The 17,098-nt window shown below is 42.3% G+C and overlaps 1 protein-coding gene across 2 annotated transcripts in view; it reads right to left on the reverse strand.

Moving 5' to 3' along the window:
• Positions 1-17,098, reverse strand: part of ARFGAP1 (ADP ribosylation factor GTPase activating protein 1) — a 156,385-nt gene that overhangs the window by 42,116 nt on the left and 97,171 nt on the right. For both annotated transcript variants that reach the window (XM_033963314.1, XM_033963313.1), the window contains exon 9: positions 6,939-6,971. In XM_033963314.1, the coding sequence (XP_033819205.1) occupies positions 6,939-6,971 (33 nt within the window). The remainder of the gene's footprint in view (positions 1-6,938; positions 6,972-17,098) is intronic.

Raw genomic sequence — 17,098 nt, forward strand, 5'->3', positions numbered from 1 at the left:
CACAGCTTTAGCGACAATTGCTTTTACAGACCCAATGCACATGGCTCAGCACATGTTTTTCCCCTCGATCGCCCATTTTCCGATCCAGCCATGCAAATTAGCCAAGCGATTGATGCACTAACATCGCTTGGCTATGACAAAAAAAACAAAACTGGAGTTTTAGCTATCGGAAAAAAAACGATAGATCTGCCTGGGGTTTTTTTTTCTTTTTTTTCAATGGCACAGATATTTTGCATATGTTACACCCGCAAAATATCTGTCCCATAAAAAAAAAAAGAAAAAAAGTCCCCCACCACCAATCAATGATGGCTCTCCCCAAGGACCACCGATGAATGTGGCACCGGGAATCTGCCCCCCCCCCCCCCGAGAGAAAATTGGCAGGAGGGATGCTCCTTCCCCCAAACCATCCCCTACTCTCTCTTTCAAAAAAAAAAAAAAAAAAAGAGGCTGGAGGGATGCCCAATTCCCTCCTGCCACTTGATGTTCCCCCAAACCCCTCCCGTACCTTTGCTAGACTTTGGGAGCTGGAGGGAAGCACGTTCCTCTAGCTCAGTGGTCTCAAACTCGCAGCCTGGGGGCCACATGCAGCCCGCCAGGTACTATTTTGAGGCCCTCAGTATGTTTATTATAATCAGAAAAGTAAAATAAAACAGTTTCTTGATCATATGTTTCTTTAGCTATAAATTACAATATTATTATTAAGACTTAGCCAAAAGGAAATGTTTATAAACTTTAAAGAGTTTTACCTCATGCAAAATTGTCATTTCTTTAATAAGACATTAACTATTTTTCCTGAGGCCCTCCAAGTACAGTACCTACAAATCCAAAATGTGGCCCTGCAAAGGGTTTGAGTTTGAGACCACTACTCTTGCTCCAAGCCCCGCCTGTGGAAAATGACGGGTCTTCCCCTCCCCGGTGCACCATAAGATGCAAAGGGAGAAGCCTAAGGCCCTGATTTGCTCAGACGTCAGACTTTAGGCCCCTCCCTGTGAATCACATGGGATACAGAGGGAGGGGCCTTAAGCATTTGAGCCAATCAGGGACTTAGGCTCTTTCCTCTGTGCATCACATGGTGCACTGGAGAGGGAAAGACCCATCATTTTCCAAGGGCGGGTCTTGGAGTTGGATGAACGTGATTTCCTCTAGCTCCCAATGTTCAGGGGAACGTCCAGTGGCATCCCTCCTGCCTTTTTTTTCAGAAGGGGGGGATGGTTGGGTGGGGGGGGGTCAGTGGCATGGGGATCCAGGACCAGGTTGGAGCAAGATGCAGGGGTATTTGGCCAGGCAAGAGAGAGTAGGCATCCGTCCTGCCATTTTTGCTGCCATGGGGGGTCTGGTGCTGGTTCATAGGGAGGGTCATTGGGGAGGACCATCAGTGTGTATGTGGGGGGCTTTTTCTTTTTTTTAATTGAGGCAGATTCTGCGTGTGTAACACACGCACAACATCTGTGCCATTAAAAAAAAAAAAAAAAGAAGCCCTAACAGCAGTGACAGGAGGCTGCTTCTCCTGTCACTGCTGTTAGGGCTCTGCACATGTGCCAATCACTCACTGAGCAACTGATCTGCCAGGTTTGCATGCAAATAATTTGCACCTCTGTGCAGATCATTTGCATGCAAACTTGGTAGTACATCGATTGCTGTTCTAGAATCAGCCAGAGAATTGGCCAACAGCGATCCAGTCGGTATTACCAACTGATTTTAGTACATTTAGCCCTTTGTGTCTTTAGGGAAAAAGTTTAGTAAATCAGAGCCTGTGTTTGCAACTAGATGAATGCAAAATGGGACACTTTAGGAAAGTCAGCAAGTGGCTGGCACACTTAAAGATCAGAAGAAAGTGATTTGAAAGGCTTCTTCAGCTCATGTGAATATCTGGGGAGAAATGAAGTAATTTATGATTTCAAGAGTCATACGTAGCTGTGAAGAGAGATGCCACTTGTCACAGTCTCAGACTGTGCCCTGAGAACTAATGAATGACTGGAAGGAAAAGCACCACAGTGCTGATGTTTCAGCTTGTGAAGGTCACAGTCCACCTCAAATTCTCCACTGCAATGTGCATGAAGTTAGGTATCAACCAGCTCAGCAGAGAGGAAGCGAAAGAGCGATTGTACACAGAGCTAGGAGCCAGGTAAAGCGGGAGGTAGAGTTAGTAACACCCTTCACAGAAAACTCTCAGGCGCAGGCAGAAAACTAAAACTTCTATGGGAGAGTACAAGCATAACTGAAATGATCTCAACACACAATAAGCAAGACAGCACAGACCATTACTGAAAGACGAATAGGGGTAAAATTAAAATGAATGAAATTCCATTTGACAACCAAAATGGAAAAGGTCCTGGACAGCAGAAGCAGTTGCTCAGCACAAAGCGACTGAACCCATGCACAACAGGAGAACGTAGGAGGATTTTACCGGCTCAGACTGCTGCTGCTTGTAGCCCCAAAACTTTACCCAGGTAGCAAGGGGGTAAAAGAAGCAGACAGATTACAAGCTATGCCCAAATCTGCAGGACCTCTCTGGCTTCAGGATAATTCAACCTTCTTTTTAGATGAACTATAGGCAAACATACTTTATATATATTCGTTAGGAATACCCTGAAAGACAAACTCTGCTGGGAAGAGGACTTGAGGAGCAGCTCCTTTTGTGTTCAGATACAGCTAGAGTAATGTGCAGATCTCTGTCACATTAAGAGTAATCATGGGACTGGAGAGTACGGTATGGGGGCACATCAGGAGCAATGGTGGGAGAAGATACTCTACTTTTTCTTTTTACTCAACTGAGTATTTTCAAGTTTGCAGTGTGATCATTACTATCCCCTCTCTCTACCAGAGCTCCTCACACCAGTTTTCCCTCCTTTCATTGTTTATTACCGCTGCCTCTCCTGGCCACAGTTTTCCCACTCAGTTTCCCATTTTCCACTGTCCTCTTCCCCTCCTCTCAATTTATGCTGCCTCTCACTGCCTTAGCTCCCCCACTCCCAGTTTCCTCTCCCCACCACTCTCTTCCCTGCCCCTCATCATTTATGATTTATTACCATTGATTCTCCCTGCCATAACTCCCCAAGTTTCTACTCAACTGTTTGCTCTTTATCCCTGCCCTCTTCCCCTATCCTCATCTCTTAATACTGCCCTCTCCCCTTGACAATCACCTCTCTGTCTTTCCAGGTTGTCTTGGGTATTCAGAAATATAAGTAGCTTAGCTTGAACAGGTCAAAACTAACTCTCCCTATTGCCGACTTTGTCCTTTTGGAGCCCAGAAATGCTAAAGGAAAACAAAAAATGCTGGGTACAAAAATCAGACATCACCAGGGGGAAAAACTTTGATGTAGATCTCTCGGATACTGACCTAGTAGACACACTGTTGGAAATTTCAGAAAATGTGTTACACATCAGACTAATGGCAATATTCTAGCCTCACATACCATGCATGTAGATGTATATATTTGGGCTTCAGTAATTCATAAGAACATAAGAACGAGGAACCCGAGGAGACCATAAGTGGGGATCAGGATGAAAAACTGGAGACCTTAGAGGTAAGCTATGAGGATGTCCTCCGACAAATAGACAGATTGAAAAGTGACAAATCACCGGGCCCGGACGGAATCCACCCAAGGGTACTAAAAGAACTGAGGACGGAAATAGCGGACACACTCCGACAAATATGTAATCTATCCTTAAGCACTGGGAAGGTACCGGAGGACTGGAAGCTAGCGAATGTCACACCTATCTTCAAAAAGGGATCGAGGGGTGACCCGGGGAACTACAGACCGGTGAGCTTGACTTCGATTCAGGGCAAGATGATGGAAGCATTAATAAAGGATAGCATCTGTGAACACATAGAAAGAAATGGACAGCTGAAACCGAGCCAACATGGCTTCTGCAAGGGAAGATCGTGCCAAACAAACCTACTGTACTTCTTTGAAGGGATAAACAGCCAGATGGACAAAGGGGATTCCATAGATATTATTTATCTCGACTTCCAAAAAGCCTTTGATAAGGTCCCCCATGAGCGGCTACTTAAGAAATTGTCGAACCACGGGGTGGGAGGAGATGTACACAGATGGATCAGGCACTGGTTGGCCGGCAGAAAACAAAAGGTTGGAGTGAAGAGTCAATACTCCGACTGGCAGAGGGTCACAAGTGGTGTTCCACAGGGGTCAGTGCTGGGACCACTGCTGTTCAATATATTTATCAACGAATTGGAAACGGGGACGAGGTGTGAAGTTATAAAATTTGCTGATGACACCAAACTCTGCAGCAGAGTTAGGAACACAAAGGAGTGCGAAGACCTGCAAAGGGACCTAAGCAAACTGGAAGAGTGGGCAAACAAATGGCAAATGTGCTTTAACATAGAAAAATGTAAAGTCATGCATATAGGGAAAAGGAACCCAAGGTACAGCTACAAAATGGGGGGAACATTGCTGGGGGAGAGTAATCTTGAAAAAGACTTGGGTGTGCTGGTGGATATAACCATGAAATCATCAGCGCAATGTGCAGCAGCCTCGAAGAAAGCTAACAGAATGCTGGGCATTATTAAGAAGGGAATTACAACCAGGACGAAGGAAGTCATCATGCCACTGTATCGTGCAATGGTGCACCCGCATCTAGAGTACTGCGTCCAATATTGGTCGCCGTACCTCAAGAAAGACATGGCGATACTTGAGAGGGTCCAGAGAAGAGCTACGAAAATGATAAATGGCATGGAGGACTGTTCATTCCCTGACAGGCTGGACAAGTTGGGACTCTTCTCCTGGAAAAGAGGAGGCTTAGGGGAGACATGATAGAAACTTTCAAGATCATGAGGGGCATGGAGAAGGTAGACAAGGATAGATTCTTCAAACTACGGGGAACCACAGGCACAAGAGGAGACTCAGAGAAACTGGAAGGGGACAAGTTTAGAACCAATGCCAGGAGGTTCTTCTTCACACAGAGGGTTGTGGACACATGGAACGCGCTCCTGGAGGAAGTGGTCGGGCAGAGTACGCTACGGGGATTCAAAGAGGGATTGGATGGATTCCTGAAGGATAGGGGGATTGAGGGATACAGATAAGGGTAGATAAGAGTATGGAAAGAGTAAATATAAAAACAAGGGGGGCTATAGGGCTAAATCAAGTAAACATGACAGGTCATGGACCTGATGGGCCGCCGTGGGTGCAGACTGCTGGGCGCGATGGACCTCTGGTCTGACCCAGCGGAGGCAAATTCTTATGTTCTTATGACAGCAAGACACCCAACAATAAGGCTGCTTGATCTTTTTATGATATTTTGAAACACCTACAGACAGTGGTAGAACAAGCAATGTTATGGCATGAAAGGAAGAGCCATATATGAAAAAGATTCAGTCGGGCACGACAGCAGAGACAGCAGGATGTCCCTGACCTGTCACCATACGCAGTGCAACCAGACACTTTACTGTAGCCAGAAAATAGTAAGACCAACAACAGTAAAGAAGAGCTTTAATATGGACAGAATTTTGTACTCTGAATGCATATAACACTTCTTTTAGTTGCTGGTCTTGTTGGGGAGGGAGGGGAAGGTTCTAATGACACTAGAACTAGTATCCAGCTGCTCATCCTTCGATTAGCTACAGCCACAATTTTCCTGCTTCATTTCATTTCATTTCTAAACTGAGGCTTAGCAGAACAGGAAACCTCTTGACTTTACCTCTAATATAATAATCTGCTGCTACAACAGGTAAATACAGCCAGCTTCATTCCAAACGCTGCAGAAGATATTAGTACTTAGCATGGGCCAGTATCTAAGTATGAAGGAATCAAAGTATTTCTATAATGAAAAACCAGGATGTGCCTCCACCATTTCCCGAGTGCGTATTAGTGCTGCCCGATTCGATTTACCGATTCACTTTAGTGAATCAATTAGTTTTCTTAAAAAATTGGGTTCGCCGATTCAGTGACCAACCCTCCTCCCCGCATACCTTCAGGCCTCCTAAAGCAGGAGCGGCAGCGCTCTGGAAGCGAAAAGCTTGTCTTAAGTGCTGCCTCTTGCTGGCCATCCACTGCTGCTCCTGCTTTAGGAGGCCCAATGTTTAAGCTCACAGGGTGGGGCTGGAGGGGGGTGATAGGGGAGGGGGGAGAGATGCTGGATGAAAGAGTAGTTGAAAAAATGAAAGATGGTGGATCTGGGGATGGTGGGTTCCATTGCTGCAGCCGCTTTTTCATTCTTTAAGCTGCCAGCAGTGTGAGTGAAGTAAACACGCTGCCTTCTGCGGCTGGAAGCTTCTCCTCTGCTACTGCTTCCTGCACCCGCTTAAGCGCGAAGGTCATTAGAGAAATGCTGGACTGTGGGGATGGAGACGGAAAAAAGGAAAGATGATAGACCTGCAAGGGAGGGAAGGAAAACAGAAGGGGAGGACAGAGATGGAAAATGGATGGCAAGGACAGAGAAAGAAGAAAACATCAAATGGGCAGGAGATCCTGGCAAGCAAGTTAACAGAAAACAAACAGAAACCAGAGCCTGGGACCAACATGATTTGAATAATAACCAGGCAACAAAAGATAGAAAAAATAATTTTATTTTCTGTTTTGCGATTACAATGTCAGATCTGAAATGTGCCAGAACTGATGTTAATAGCGAGCATGAGCTAGGACCTAACAGAGAGAGGAAAAGTCTTTGTTTATTTTGTTTACACCACAGCGCCAGCATGGGTGGGTAAAGAGGCTACAAAATAAACCCCAAAAAACGCCCAATTGGACAGGAAAAGTGAATCGAATAATCTATTCAATAGTTGAAGAAAACTTTTTCCCCGAATCAGGCAGCACTACTGTGTACAATGAGTGCAATGATGGAGCCAACATTAAACTCAGGCTTTGCAGAGCAATCAAGGACAAGGGGTCAAGATATCACTGTAGCATCTCAAGCCACAATCAATAATTCTTACAGTCTCTTAATGAATCAACCAGATGAACACAGATTATTAAAATTACCTTCTGAGTTGCTTGAGACCCAATCTTCGTAGCCTAAACACAAACAGGAAGAAAGTTATGCTGAATTTATACAAATATGAAAATTTCACTGTCAGGCTTTAAATATAATGCACGAGCATGCTAGAAATTCATAAAATTATTACACCCCTAACTGCACAGACCAATCAAGGCAGCTTTTAGAACTGCAGTACTTGAGGGAGAGAGCATGGTTTGCTGGGCTAGAAGGCAGCAATAGAATGTGACACTAGAAGTGTTCAAGGAAAACAAATGTAGTTTTGTTTTTGTGTGTTTGCTAAAAGAGCCTGCCCACATTTCCTTGGCCCTCTTCCCTCCCCTGCCTCAAGCAGAACAGCTTCATCATTCTAATGCTGTGCCCTCCCCCACAGCCCCCACTCTCTTGCTAACCAACAATTAATTTCCCAAATCTTCATGGGGCAGAAGTGATCCCCAACTTTTTCTGCTCTGCTAATTCCATGATGTGAAGTGATACTGGCGGTGCCAGCCTGCTCCATTTTATATTAAGTACGTAGTAGGGCAGTAACAGTCAGGGAATCACTCCTGCCCTGTGAATGGGGTGGGGGAAGTGAATGCAGAAAACACAGATACTTACCATAACAGGTGTTATCTAGGGACAGAAGGCAGATATTTTCACATGTGTTTTAGGTGGTATAGAGCCTATATTTCTGACTCACTAGTTTTTAGCCATTGTGTCTGATTAGGTGGAGAAGGGAGGGGCTCTGTTTTACTTCTAAGGTTAATTGCATTATCTTTGGGACATTGCTGTGCAAGGCTGCCCTGTGAACTTCTAAAAGCTAAGTTACTCAGCATTTCATATTCTGCTCTTTTCACTGGTTTTCAGCATTATATCTGCTTAATTTCTCTTCTCCTCCTTGTTTCTTACTAAAAAAAAAATATAAAAAAACACAAAAAAATAAATCCTTCTCTTTCCTCTGTTAAATCTTATTTCCTCTTCCTACATTTTTGTTTAAAATACTGTGTTTTAGGTGGTATAGAGCCTATATTTCTGGTGCCTGTGGCTCAGGGTGACTAAAGTAGGGAAAATCCTGTTAAAAATCCTGTGTTTTAGGGTAGCACTGATAGAACCTGCATTTTTGTTTAAAATACTGTGTTTTAGGTGGTATAGAGCCTATATTTCTGGTCACTTCACAACCAATCAAGTCACTTCACAACCAATCAAGATGACCTTTATTCTATGCAATCACTGTGGTGCTTTAATTCCAAGACATACTATTTGGAGGCTTAAGGCTTGCCCCATCTGTCTTCAACTTGCCAGTATTAAGGAGGAGCTCTGCAAACTTAAACAGGAATTGAATACAATTAAAGCAGCTTCCATCACTCCACAAAATCATACCAACTTACCACCTCTACCTCAAAGAATAAAACAGCCCAGGAATAAATGGGTCACAGTAGGCTCAGGAAGACTGCGATATGTAACACAGAAACATCCACCTTCACTAATATTACCTCTACAGAATTTCTTCACTCCACTAGTGCACTGCGATACTCAGGAAAACAGAAGGGAGGTGGGACTGGAACTAATGAAGGAAACTCAAGAGAACAAGAGCACCCTAAGTACAAATAAAAAAGCCAAAAACAGAAAACTATTACTGTTGGGGGATTCCATCATCAGAGGCATTAACCTTAGAACACAGGGCGAGGAGACCAAAATAGTGAAATGTCTTCCAGGATCATCAGCTACCAGGAGTTCCAGGCAAATACTGACTATAATTAAGGAAGAAACTAAGGATTTTAACACTGATGTTGTTATCCATCTGGGAACAAATGACCTGGCCAACAACTCCACACTTGCAGCACAGAAAGTTTTTCGGGAGCTTGGTGAGGGCGTGAAACCTTTTGTTAAGACTTTAGCTTTTTCTGAAATACTGCCTGCATATGGAAAAGGAGAGCAAAGAGTGAAAAACACAGAGGACTTTAATAGATGGCTCAGAGCCTGGTGTCATCAAGAAGGCTTCAGGTACATAGGAGGATGGGGAAATACATGGAAGGACAAGAAGCTATATTGCACTGATGGGCTACATATTACTACAGCAGGAAAAAGAAACCTTGCAGAGAAATTTAGACAATATTTTTCTAGGCATTTAAACTAGAAGGTGGGGGTGGTATATGTACGAAGGACAATTATAGAGACCACCCCCGGCAAAAGAAAAGATGTGATAGTAGTAAAGGCTGCAACATAAGCAATATCAACAACTCATTTCTTAGTATTGCAACGGAAAGTGAAAAGACACAAAAATCCATACGAAAAAGGAGATTATCGCTGAAAAATAGCTGGAAAGCGATGACCACAAATGCTCGCAGTCTAAGCAACAAAGTTCATGATCTGCAAGCCCTGATATTAGAGGCAGATCTAGATATTGTTGCTATCACAGAGACATGGTTCAGTGAATCACATGGATGGGATGCAAACATACCGGGATATAATCTTTTTAGGAAGGACAGAGATGGTCATAAAGGTGGAGGAGTAGCTCTCTATGTAAAGATCAATATCCAAGCGACTGAAATGCAAGGGACCTGGGGAGAGGAAGAAGCGATATGGATTGCTCTGAAAAGAGAAGATGGAACTTCTATGTACGTGGGTGTAGTCTACAGACCTCTGACTCAATCGCAGCAAATTGATAAGGATCTGATTGTGGATATCCAAAAGTTTCTGCTGTTGGGAGATTTCAACCTGCCGGATGCGGACTGGAATGTTCCGTCTGCGGAATCGGAAAGAAGTAGAGAGATTGTGGATGCCTTTCAAGAGGCTCTGCTCAGACAAATGGTGACGGAACCCACAAGGGAAAAAGCGATATTGGATCTGGTCCTCACAAATGGAGAGAGTATCTCTAATGTTCGAGTGGGTGCTCACCTGGGTAGTAGTGATCATCAAACGCTTTGGTTTGATATAACGGCTAAAGTGGAGAGTGGCCGCACGATACTTAAAGTCCTAGATTTCAAACGTACGGACTTTAATGCAACGGGAAAGTACCTGAAGAAAGAGCTGTTAGGATGGGAGGACATAAGAGAAGTGGAAAGACAGTGGTCTAAGCTGAAAGGAGCGATAAAAATGGCTACGGACCTTTATGTGAAGAAAATCAATAAAAACAAGAGAAAAAGGAAGCCGATATGGTTCTCCAACCTAGTGGCTGAGAAAATAAAGGCGAAAGAGTTGGCGTTCATGAAATATAAAAAACCCAAGAAGAGGAGAGCAGAAAGGACTACAGGGTGAAACTGAAAGAAGCCAAGAGAGAGCTACGTTTGGCGAAGGCACAGGCGGAAGAACAAATGGCTAAAAATGTAAAAAAGGGAGATAAAAATTTTTTCAGATATATTAGTGAAAGGAGGAAGATAAAAAATGGAATTGCTAGGCTAAAAGATGCTGGGAACAAATATGTGGAGAGTGATGAGGAGAAAGCAAATGTGCTAAACAAATACTTCTGTTCTGTGTTCACATAAGAAAATCCTGGAGAAGGACAGAGATTGTCTGGCAAAGTTACACGAGAAAATGGAGTAGATTCTGCGCCGTTCACGGAGGAGGGTGTTTATGAGCAACTTGAAAAACTGAAGGTGGACAAAGCGATGGGACCAGACGGGATCCATCCCAGGATACTAAGGGAGCTCAGAGAGGTTCTGGCGAGTCCTATTAAAGACTTGTTCAACAAATCTCTGGAGACGGGAGTGATTCCTGGGGATTGGAGGAGAGCGGATGTGGTCCCTATTCATAAAAGTGGTCACAGGGATGAAGCAGGAAACTACAGGCCGGTGAGCCTCACTTCAGTTGTTGGAAAAATAATGGAAGTGTTGCTGAAAGAAAGGATAGTGTATTTCCTTGAATCTAATGGGTTACAGGATCCGAGGCAACATGGCTTTACAAAAGGTAAATCGTGCCAAACGAACCTGATTGAATTTTTTGATTGGGTGACCAGAGAGCTGGATTGAGGACATATGCTAGATGTAATTTACTTGGATTTCAGCAAAGCCTTTGATACAGTTCCTCATAGGAGGCTGTTGAACAAACTTGAAGGGCTGAAGTTAGGACCCAAAGTGGTGAACTGGGTTAGAAACTGGCTGTCGGACAGACGCCAGAGGGTGGTGGTTAATGGAAGTCGCTCGAAGGAAGGAAAGGTGACTAGTGGAGTCCCTCAGGGTTCGGAGCTGGGGCCAATCCTGTTCAATATGTATGTAAGTGACATTGCTGAAGGGTTAGAAGGAAAAGTGTGCGTTTTTGCAGATGATACCAAGATTTGTAACAGAGTAGACACCGAAGAGGGAGTGGAAAATATGAAAAAGGATCTGCAAAAGTTAGAGGAATGGTCTAATGCCTGGCAACTAAAATTCAATGCAAAGAAATGCAGAGTAATGCATTTGGGGATTAATAATAGGAAGGAACCGTATATGCTGGGAGGAGAGAAGCTGATATGCACGGACGGGGAGAGGGACCTTGAGGTGATAGTGTCCGAAGATCTAAAGGCGAAAAAACAGTGTGACAAGGCAGTGGCTGCTGCCAGAAGGATTCTGGGCTGTATAAAGAGAGGCGTAGTCAGTAGAAGGAAGAAGGTGTTGATGCCCCTGTACAGGTCATTGGTGAGGCCCCACTTGGAGTATTGTGTTCAGTTTTGGAGACCGTATCTGGCGAAAGACGTAAGAAGACTTGAGGCGGTCCAGAGGAGGGCGACAAAAATGATAGGAGGCTTGCGCCAGAAGACATATGAGGAGAGACTGGAAGCCCTGAATATGTATACCCTAGAGGAAAGGAGAGACAGGGGAGATATGATTCAGACGTTCAAATACTTAAAGAGTATTAACGTAGAACAAAATCTTTTCCAGAGAAAGGAAAATGGTAAAACCAGAGGACATAATTTGAGGTTGAGGGGTGGTAGATTCAGGGGCAATGTTAGGAAATTCTACTTTACGGAGAGGGTGGTGGATGCCTGGAATGCGCTCCCGAGAGAGGTGGTGGAGAGTAAAACTGTGACTGAGTTCAAAGAAGCGTGGGATGAACACAGAAGATTTAGAATCAGAAAATAATATTAAAGATTGAACTAGGCCAGTTACTGGGCAGACTTGTACGGTCTGTGTCTGTGTATGGCCGTTTGGAGGAGGATGGGCAGGGGAGGGCTTCAATGGCTGGGAGGGTGTAGATGGGCTGGAGTAAGTCTTAACAGAGATTTCGGCAGTTGGAACCCAAGCACAGTACCGGGTAAAGCTTTGGATTCTCGCCCAGAAATAGCTAAAAAGAAAAAAAAAAAAAATTTAAATTGAATCAGGTTGGGCAGACTGGATGGACCATTCGGGTCTTTATCTGCCGTCATCTACTATGTTACTATGTTACTATGTGGGTGACATCATCCACAGAGCCTCAGTATGGACACTTCAAAAGTGCATTGCCACTAAGATTTTTTAAAACGTTTGCGATAGCCCGCACTGCGTGTATGCGAGTGCCTTCCCGCCCGACGTAGGCTTGCGATACCTTAGTTCGTTAAGCAAGCTAAGAAGCCAACCAGAGGAGTTGGGTGGGTTGTGAGAATATCTGCCTGCTGTCCCTGGATAACACCTGTTATGGTAAGTACCGTGTTCACCCAAAAATAAGACAGTGTCATATTAATTTTGGGTCCAAAAAACGCATTAGGGCTTATTTTGGGGGTGATGTCTTATTTTTTTTCATGTGCAACAAACATCTCTCCCTTCCTCTCCTCCACCCCAATTCTTCCTCTTTTCTTTCTCCCCCCCATGTGCAGCATCTTTCCTCCCCTCTCACCCATCCCTTTGTGCAGTATCTTTCTATCCCTCCCTCCCATCACCCTGTGCAGCAGAACCCCACCGTGAGACTGACATAACTCTGCTCTGAGACCTCCTAAAGCAGCAGGTGTCAGGGTTGCTTAATCGACGAGTCTGATTTTTTCAGCAAATCAGGATGGAGTCAGGAAGCGTCAGGGACATTTGGGGGTCGATCTTAACTAGGGCTTATTTTTGGGATATGGCTTATATTAGAAGCATTTTTAAAAATCATGCTAGCGCTTATTTTTGGGATAGGTCATATTTTCAGGGAAACAGGGTAACTGTGCTTTATCCCAGGACAAGCAGGCAGCATATTCTCTTATGAGGGACTCCCTAGCTTACTAGAATGGGATGGAAGGAGAGTTGACCATTACAAAAATAAAATTTTGCAATATTGCTTGGCCGAAGTGACCATCCCATCTGGAATACGATTCCAGACAGTGAACATGTGAACTGAGGACCAACTAACAGCTTTACAGATTTCATCAATAAGATTGGAGCAAAGAAAATCAACTGAAGCTGCCATAGTTCTGACTTTGTGGGCTGTGACACGACTCCCAAATTGTAGCCAAGCCTGAGCAAAACAGAAGGGGATACAAGAGGCCAACCATGTGGAAATCATTCTCTTGGATACTGGACATCCCAACTTGTTAGGATCAAAGGAGACAAAAATTTGAGGAGATGTTCTATGAGATTGAGTTCTCTGTAAATAGCAGGCCAATGCTCTTTGAAACATAGAAACATAGAAACATAGAAGAGCCGTTTCCCCAGAATAAGATTGAAGCTTAGGAAAGAATACTGGAAATATAATAGATTGATTAAGGTGGAATTCAGTGACGACCTTTGGAAGAAATTTGGGATAAGAGCGAAGCACCACTTTGTCTTGGTGGAGCACTGTGAAAGAAGGATCCACCACCAGTGCTTGAAGTTAACTGATTTTGTAAGGGAGATGAGAAAGACTACTTTCCAAGTAAGGTACTTGAGTTGAGCCATAGATATTGGTTCAAAAGGAGGCTTCATCAAAGCAGCAAGGACCACATTAAGATCCCAAACCACTGGAGGTGGTTTGAGAGGTGGTTTGACATTGAAAAGTTCATTCATGAATCTGGACACAAGAGGATGAGCCGTGAGAGGTTTCCCATCGACTGGCTCATGAAAAGCATTAATAGCACTGAGATGAACTCTAATTGAAGTGGTTTTGAGACCTGAATTGGATAAATGTAGAAGATAGTCCAATACTGAAGAGAGACAGAGGTGGATAGTGCCTCATGATGAAGAGCACATCAAGTGGAAAAACATGTCTATTTCTGCTGGTAACATGCTGCATGGACGGTTTTCTGGATGCTTCCAAGATTAGTCTGACAGGCTGAGAAAGATGAAGATCAGCCGATGTTAGGCTGAGAGGTACCAAGCTGTCAGATGCAATGCTGCAAGATTGAGATGCAGAAGAGATCCATGATTCTGTGTGAGAAGAAAAGGGAAAATTTGAAGAGGTATCGGTTCTCTCACACTGAGTTGAAGTAACAGAAAATCAGGGTTGTCTGGGCCACTGAGGAGCTATAAGCATCATGGTGGCTGATTCCTGCTTGAGCTTGACAAGCGTTTTTCTTTTATATTTCTTTATTCATTTTAAATCTTACAAGTGTACAACAAATCCATTCATTAATATACAATTTCACTTGAAATTCTGCAATTTTCACACTATAAGAATTTACTCTCCAACCACCCCTCTAAAACATATTTATAAATAATTATCACATAATATAATAACTATATCAATCATTTTTAATCATCTTTGAAAATTAAAAACCCACCCTCCCACCCACCATACATATATATATATATATATTAATCAGGGAAAAATTACGAATTATTTATTATAATAATTTATTAATGGTCCCCATATATCCTTAAACTTATTAAAATATCCTTTTTTAACAGCTAATGTTCTTTCCATTTCATACACATGACACACCAAATTCCACCAAATTTAATTTAATCTTTTCAGTTATAAGTTATTTGCTGAATGGCAACTCCTGTTAAAATCATTAAAAGCTTATTATTATTAGAGGATATTTGACATTTGGCCCTCATGGACATGCCAAATAAAATTGTGTCATATGTCAAAGCTACAGGATTCTCCAGCATACAATTTATTTGATCCCAGATCAGTTTCCAAAAAGCATTAATAAATGGACAATAAAATAATAAATGATCTAAAGTTCCAGCCTCAAGATGACAATGCCAACATCTATTAGACTTAGAGCAATCCAATTTTTGTAAACGAACAGGGGTCCAGTGTGCTCTATGCAACAGGAAAAACCATGTTTGCCTCAGACGCAGACATTGTACATCTCATCCTCCAAGACCAAATACGTGGCCATTGAGATGCATTAATCTGATGCTTAATCTCAATGCTCCAAATATCTTTAAGTCCAGTTTTTGGTTTCTTATTCAAATAGCCAGATAATACTTTGTACCGCTGTGCGACCTGGTGCCCCAGAAAGTCTGCCTGAAAGCATAAGAATTCTAAACTAAATTGATTATTAAGAGATTTTCATTCAGGGAACCCTGCCTGAATAGCCTGCTTCAACTACAACCATTTATAACTTTGTTTTTTATCAAGACCAAATTTATGTTGCAATTGTGAAAATTCCAGCAGCTTACCATCAGATATAACATCATTTAAAGTACGTATTCCTGCTTTAATCCAATCCTTCCAGACAATCTTAAATCCGCTCAATTTGGATCTTGGGGTTTAGCCATATATTTTGATAAGTAGATTTTTGAATTGGAAAAGGAGTTAAATTATTAACATATTTTAAAGTTTTCCATGTGTCCATTATTATTCTATTACTTTTCCATATTCTAGGCATTTTAATACTCAGCAGATGACGAAGCCTGATAAGAAACATGAGCTGCCATTCCAACCATAACCAGTCCGGAAGCTTCTCCATGAGTTCTGGGAGGACCTAATACATACCTTGGCGCAAGATATAGGATTGATGGTACCTATAAAAATTTGGAAAATTTACCCCTCCCTCCTCAATTGTTTTTTGTAAAGTCACTAAAGCAATTCTTGCAATTTTACCCAGCCAAATAAATTTACTAAGAATACTATTCAACCTTTTATAAAAAAAACTCTGAAAAAAAACTAGTATCATTCCCATTTGGTAACAAACAGTCAAAATCATCATCTTGACAGTTTGGACTTTTCCCCACCAAGATAAATGTAAAGGATTCCATTGCTCACATAACTCTTGTTACTTTTTGCAATAAACATTTTTCATTCACCTTCATTGTTTCATCAAGTGTGTTTTTTAACCATATACCTAAATATTTTATTCCTTCTTCTTTCCATATAAAAGGAAATGATTCAAATAATCCTCCTGTGCAGTGCACATTTAAAGGAAGAACTTCTGATTTGGACCAATTTATTTTATAACCTGAGAATTTTCCTAATTTTTCAATCAAATCAATTAAACTTGGAATGGTTGTTTCAGGATTCCTCAAATGAAGCAGTATATCATCCGCATATGCAGATACTTTATACTCTTTACCAGAACATGGTATACCCTGTATCTCCTTCACTTGTTGAATAGCTAATAATAAGGGTTCAAGCACTATATCAAAAAGCAAAGGAGACAGAGGACAACCCTGTCTAACCCCCCTTTGCAACTTAAAACACTCAGAGAAATTGTTGTTGATATACAATCTAGCAACAGGAGAGCTATACAAAGTTTGAATCATTTATATAAATCCCGAACCAATACCAAACCATTCCATGGCCTGATACATAAATGTCCATTCCACACGATCAAAAGCTTTCTCTGCATCTAGGGACACAGAGAAAGCCGGATCTCCTATGTCTTTTGTTAAATATAACATCTGAAAGGCCAATCTAGTATTATTAGAAGAGTGTCTCTGAGCAACAAACCCTGTTTGGTGCATTCCAATTATATAAGGAAGAGCCTTTGCCAAGCGCATGGCCAAATGTTTGGCTAATAATTTACCATCAACATTAATCAAAGAAATAGGCCTGTAATTTGAAACCAACATGGGATCTTTATTTGGCTTTGGCAAAACAATGGTCAATGATTCTGCCATAGTGCCTGATATACAACCTTTATTTAGTTGATTCTAATATAAATTTAATAAATAAGGTAATAGGGTATTTTGAAATGCTTTATAAAACTCTACCGTAAAACCATCACCACCTGGAGCGGTCCCTACTCTAAGAGATTTCAGTGCTGTTTGTAATTCTTTTAGTAATATCGGTTCTTCCAAACTTCTTTTTATATGATCAGGAACCTTCGGACCTTCAATAAAATTTAAAAACTCTACACCATCCTTTTCTTTAT

This window comes from Geotrypetes seraphini, chromosome 11, assembly GCF_902459505.1.
Source record: "Geotrypetes seraphini chromosome 11, aGeoSer1.1, whole genome shotgun sequence".
NCBI lineage: Eukaryota > Metazoa > Chordata > Amphibia > Gymnophiona > Dermophiidae > Geotrypetes > Geotrypetes seraphini.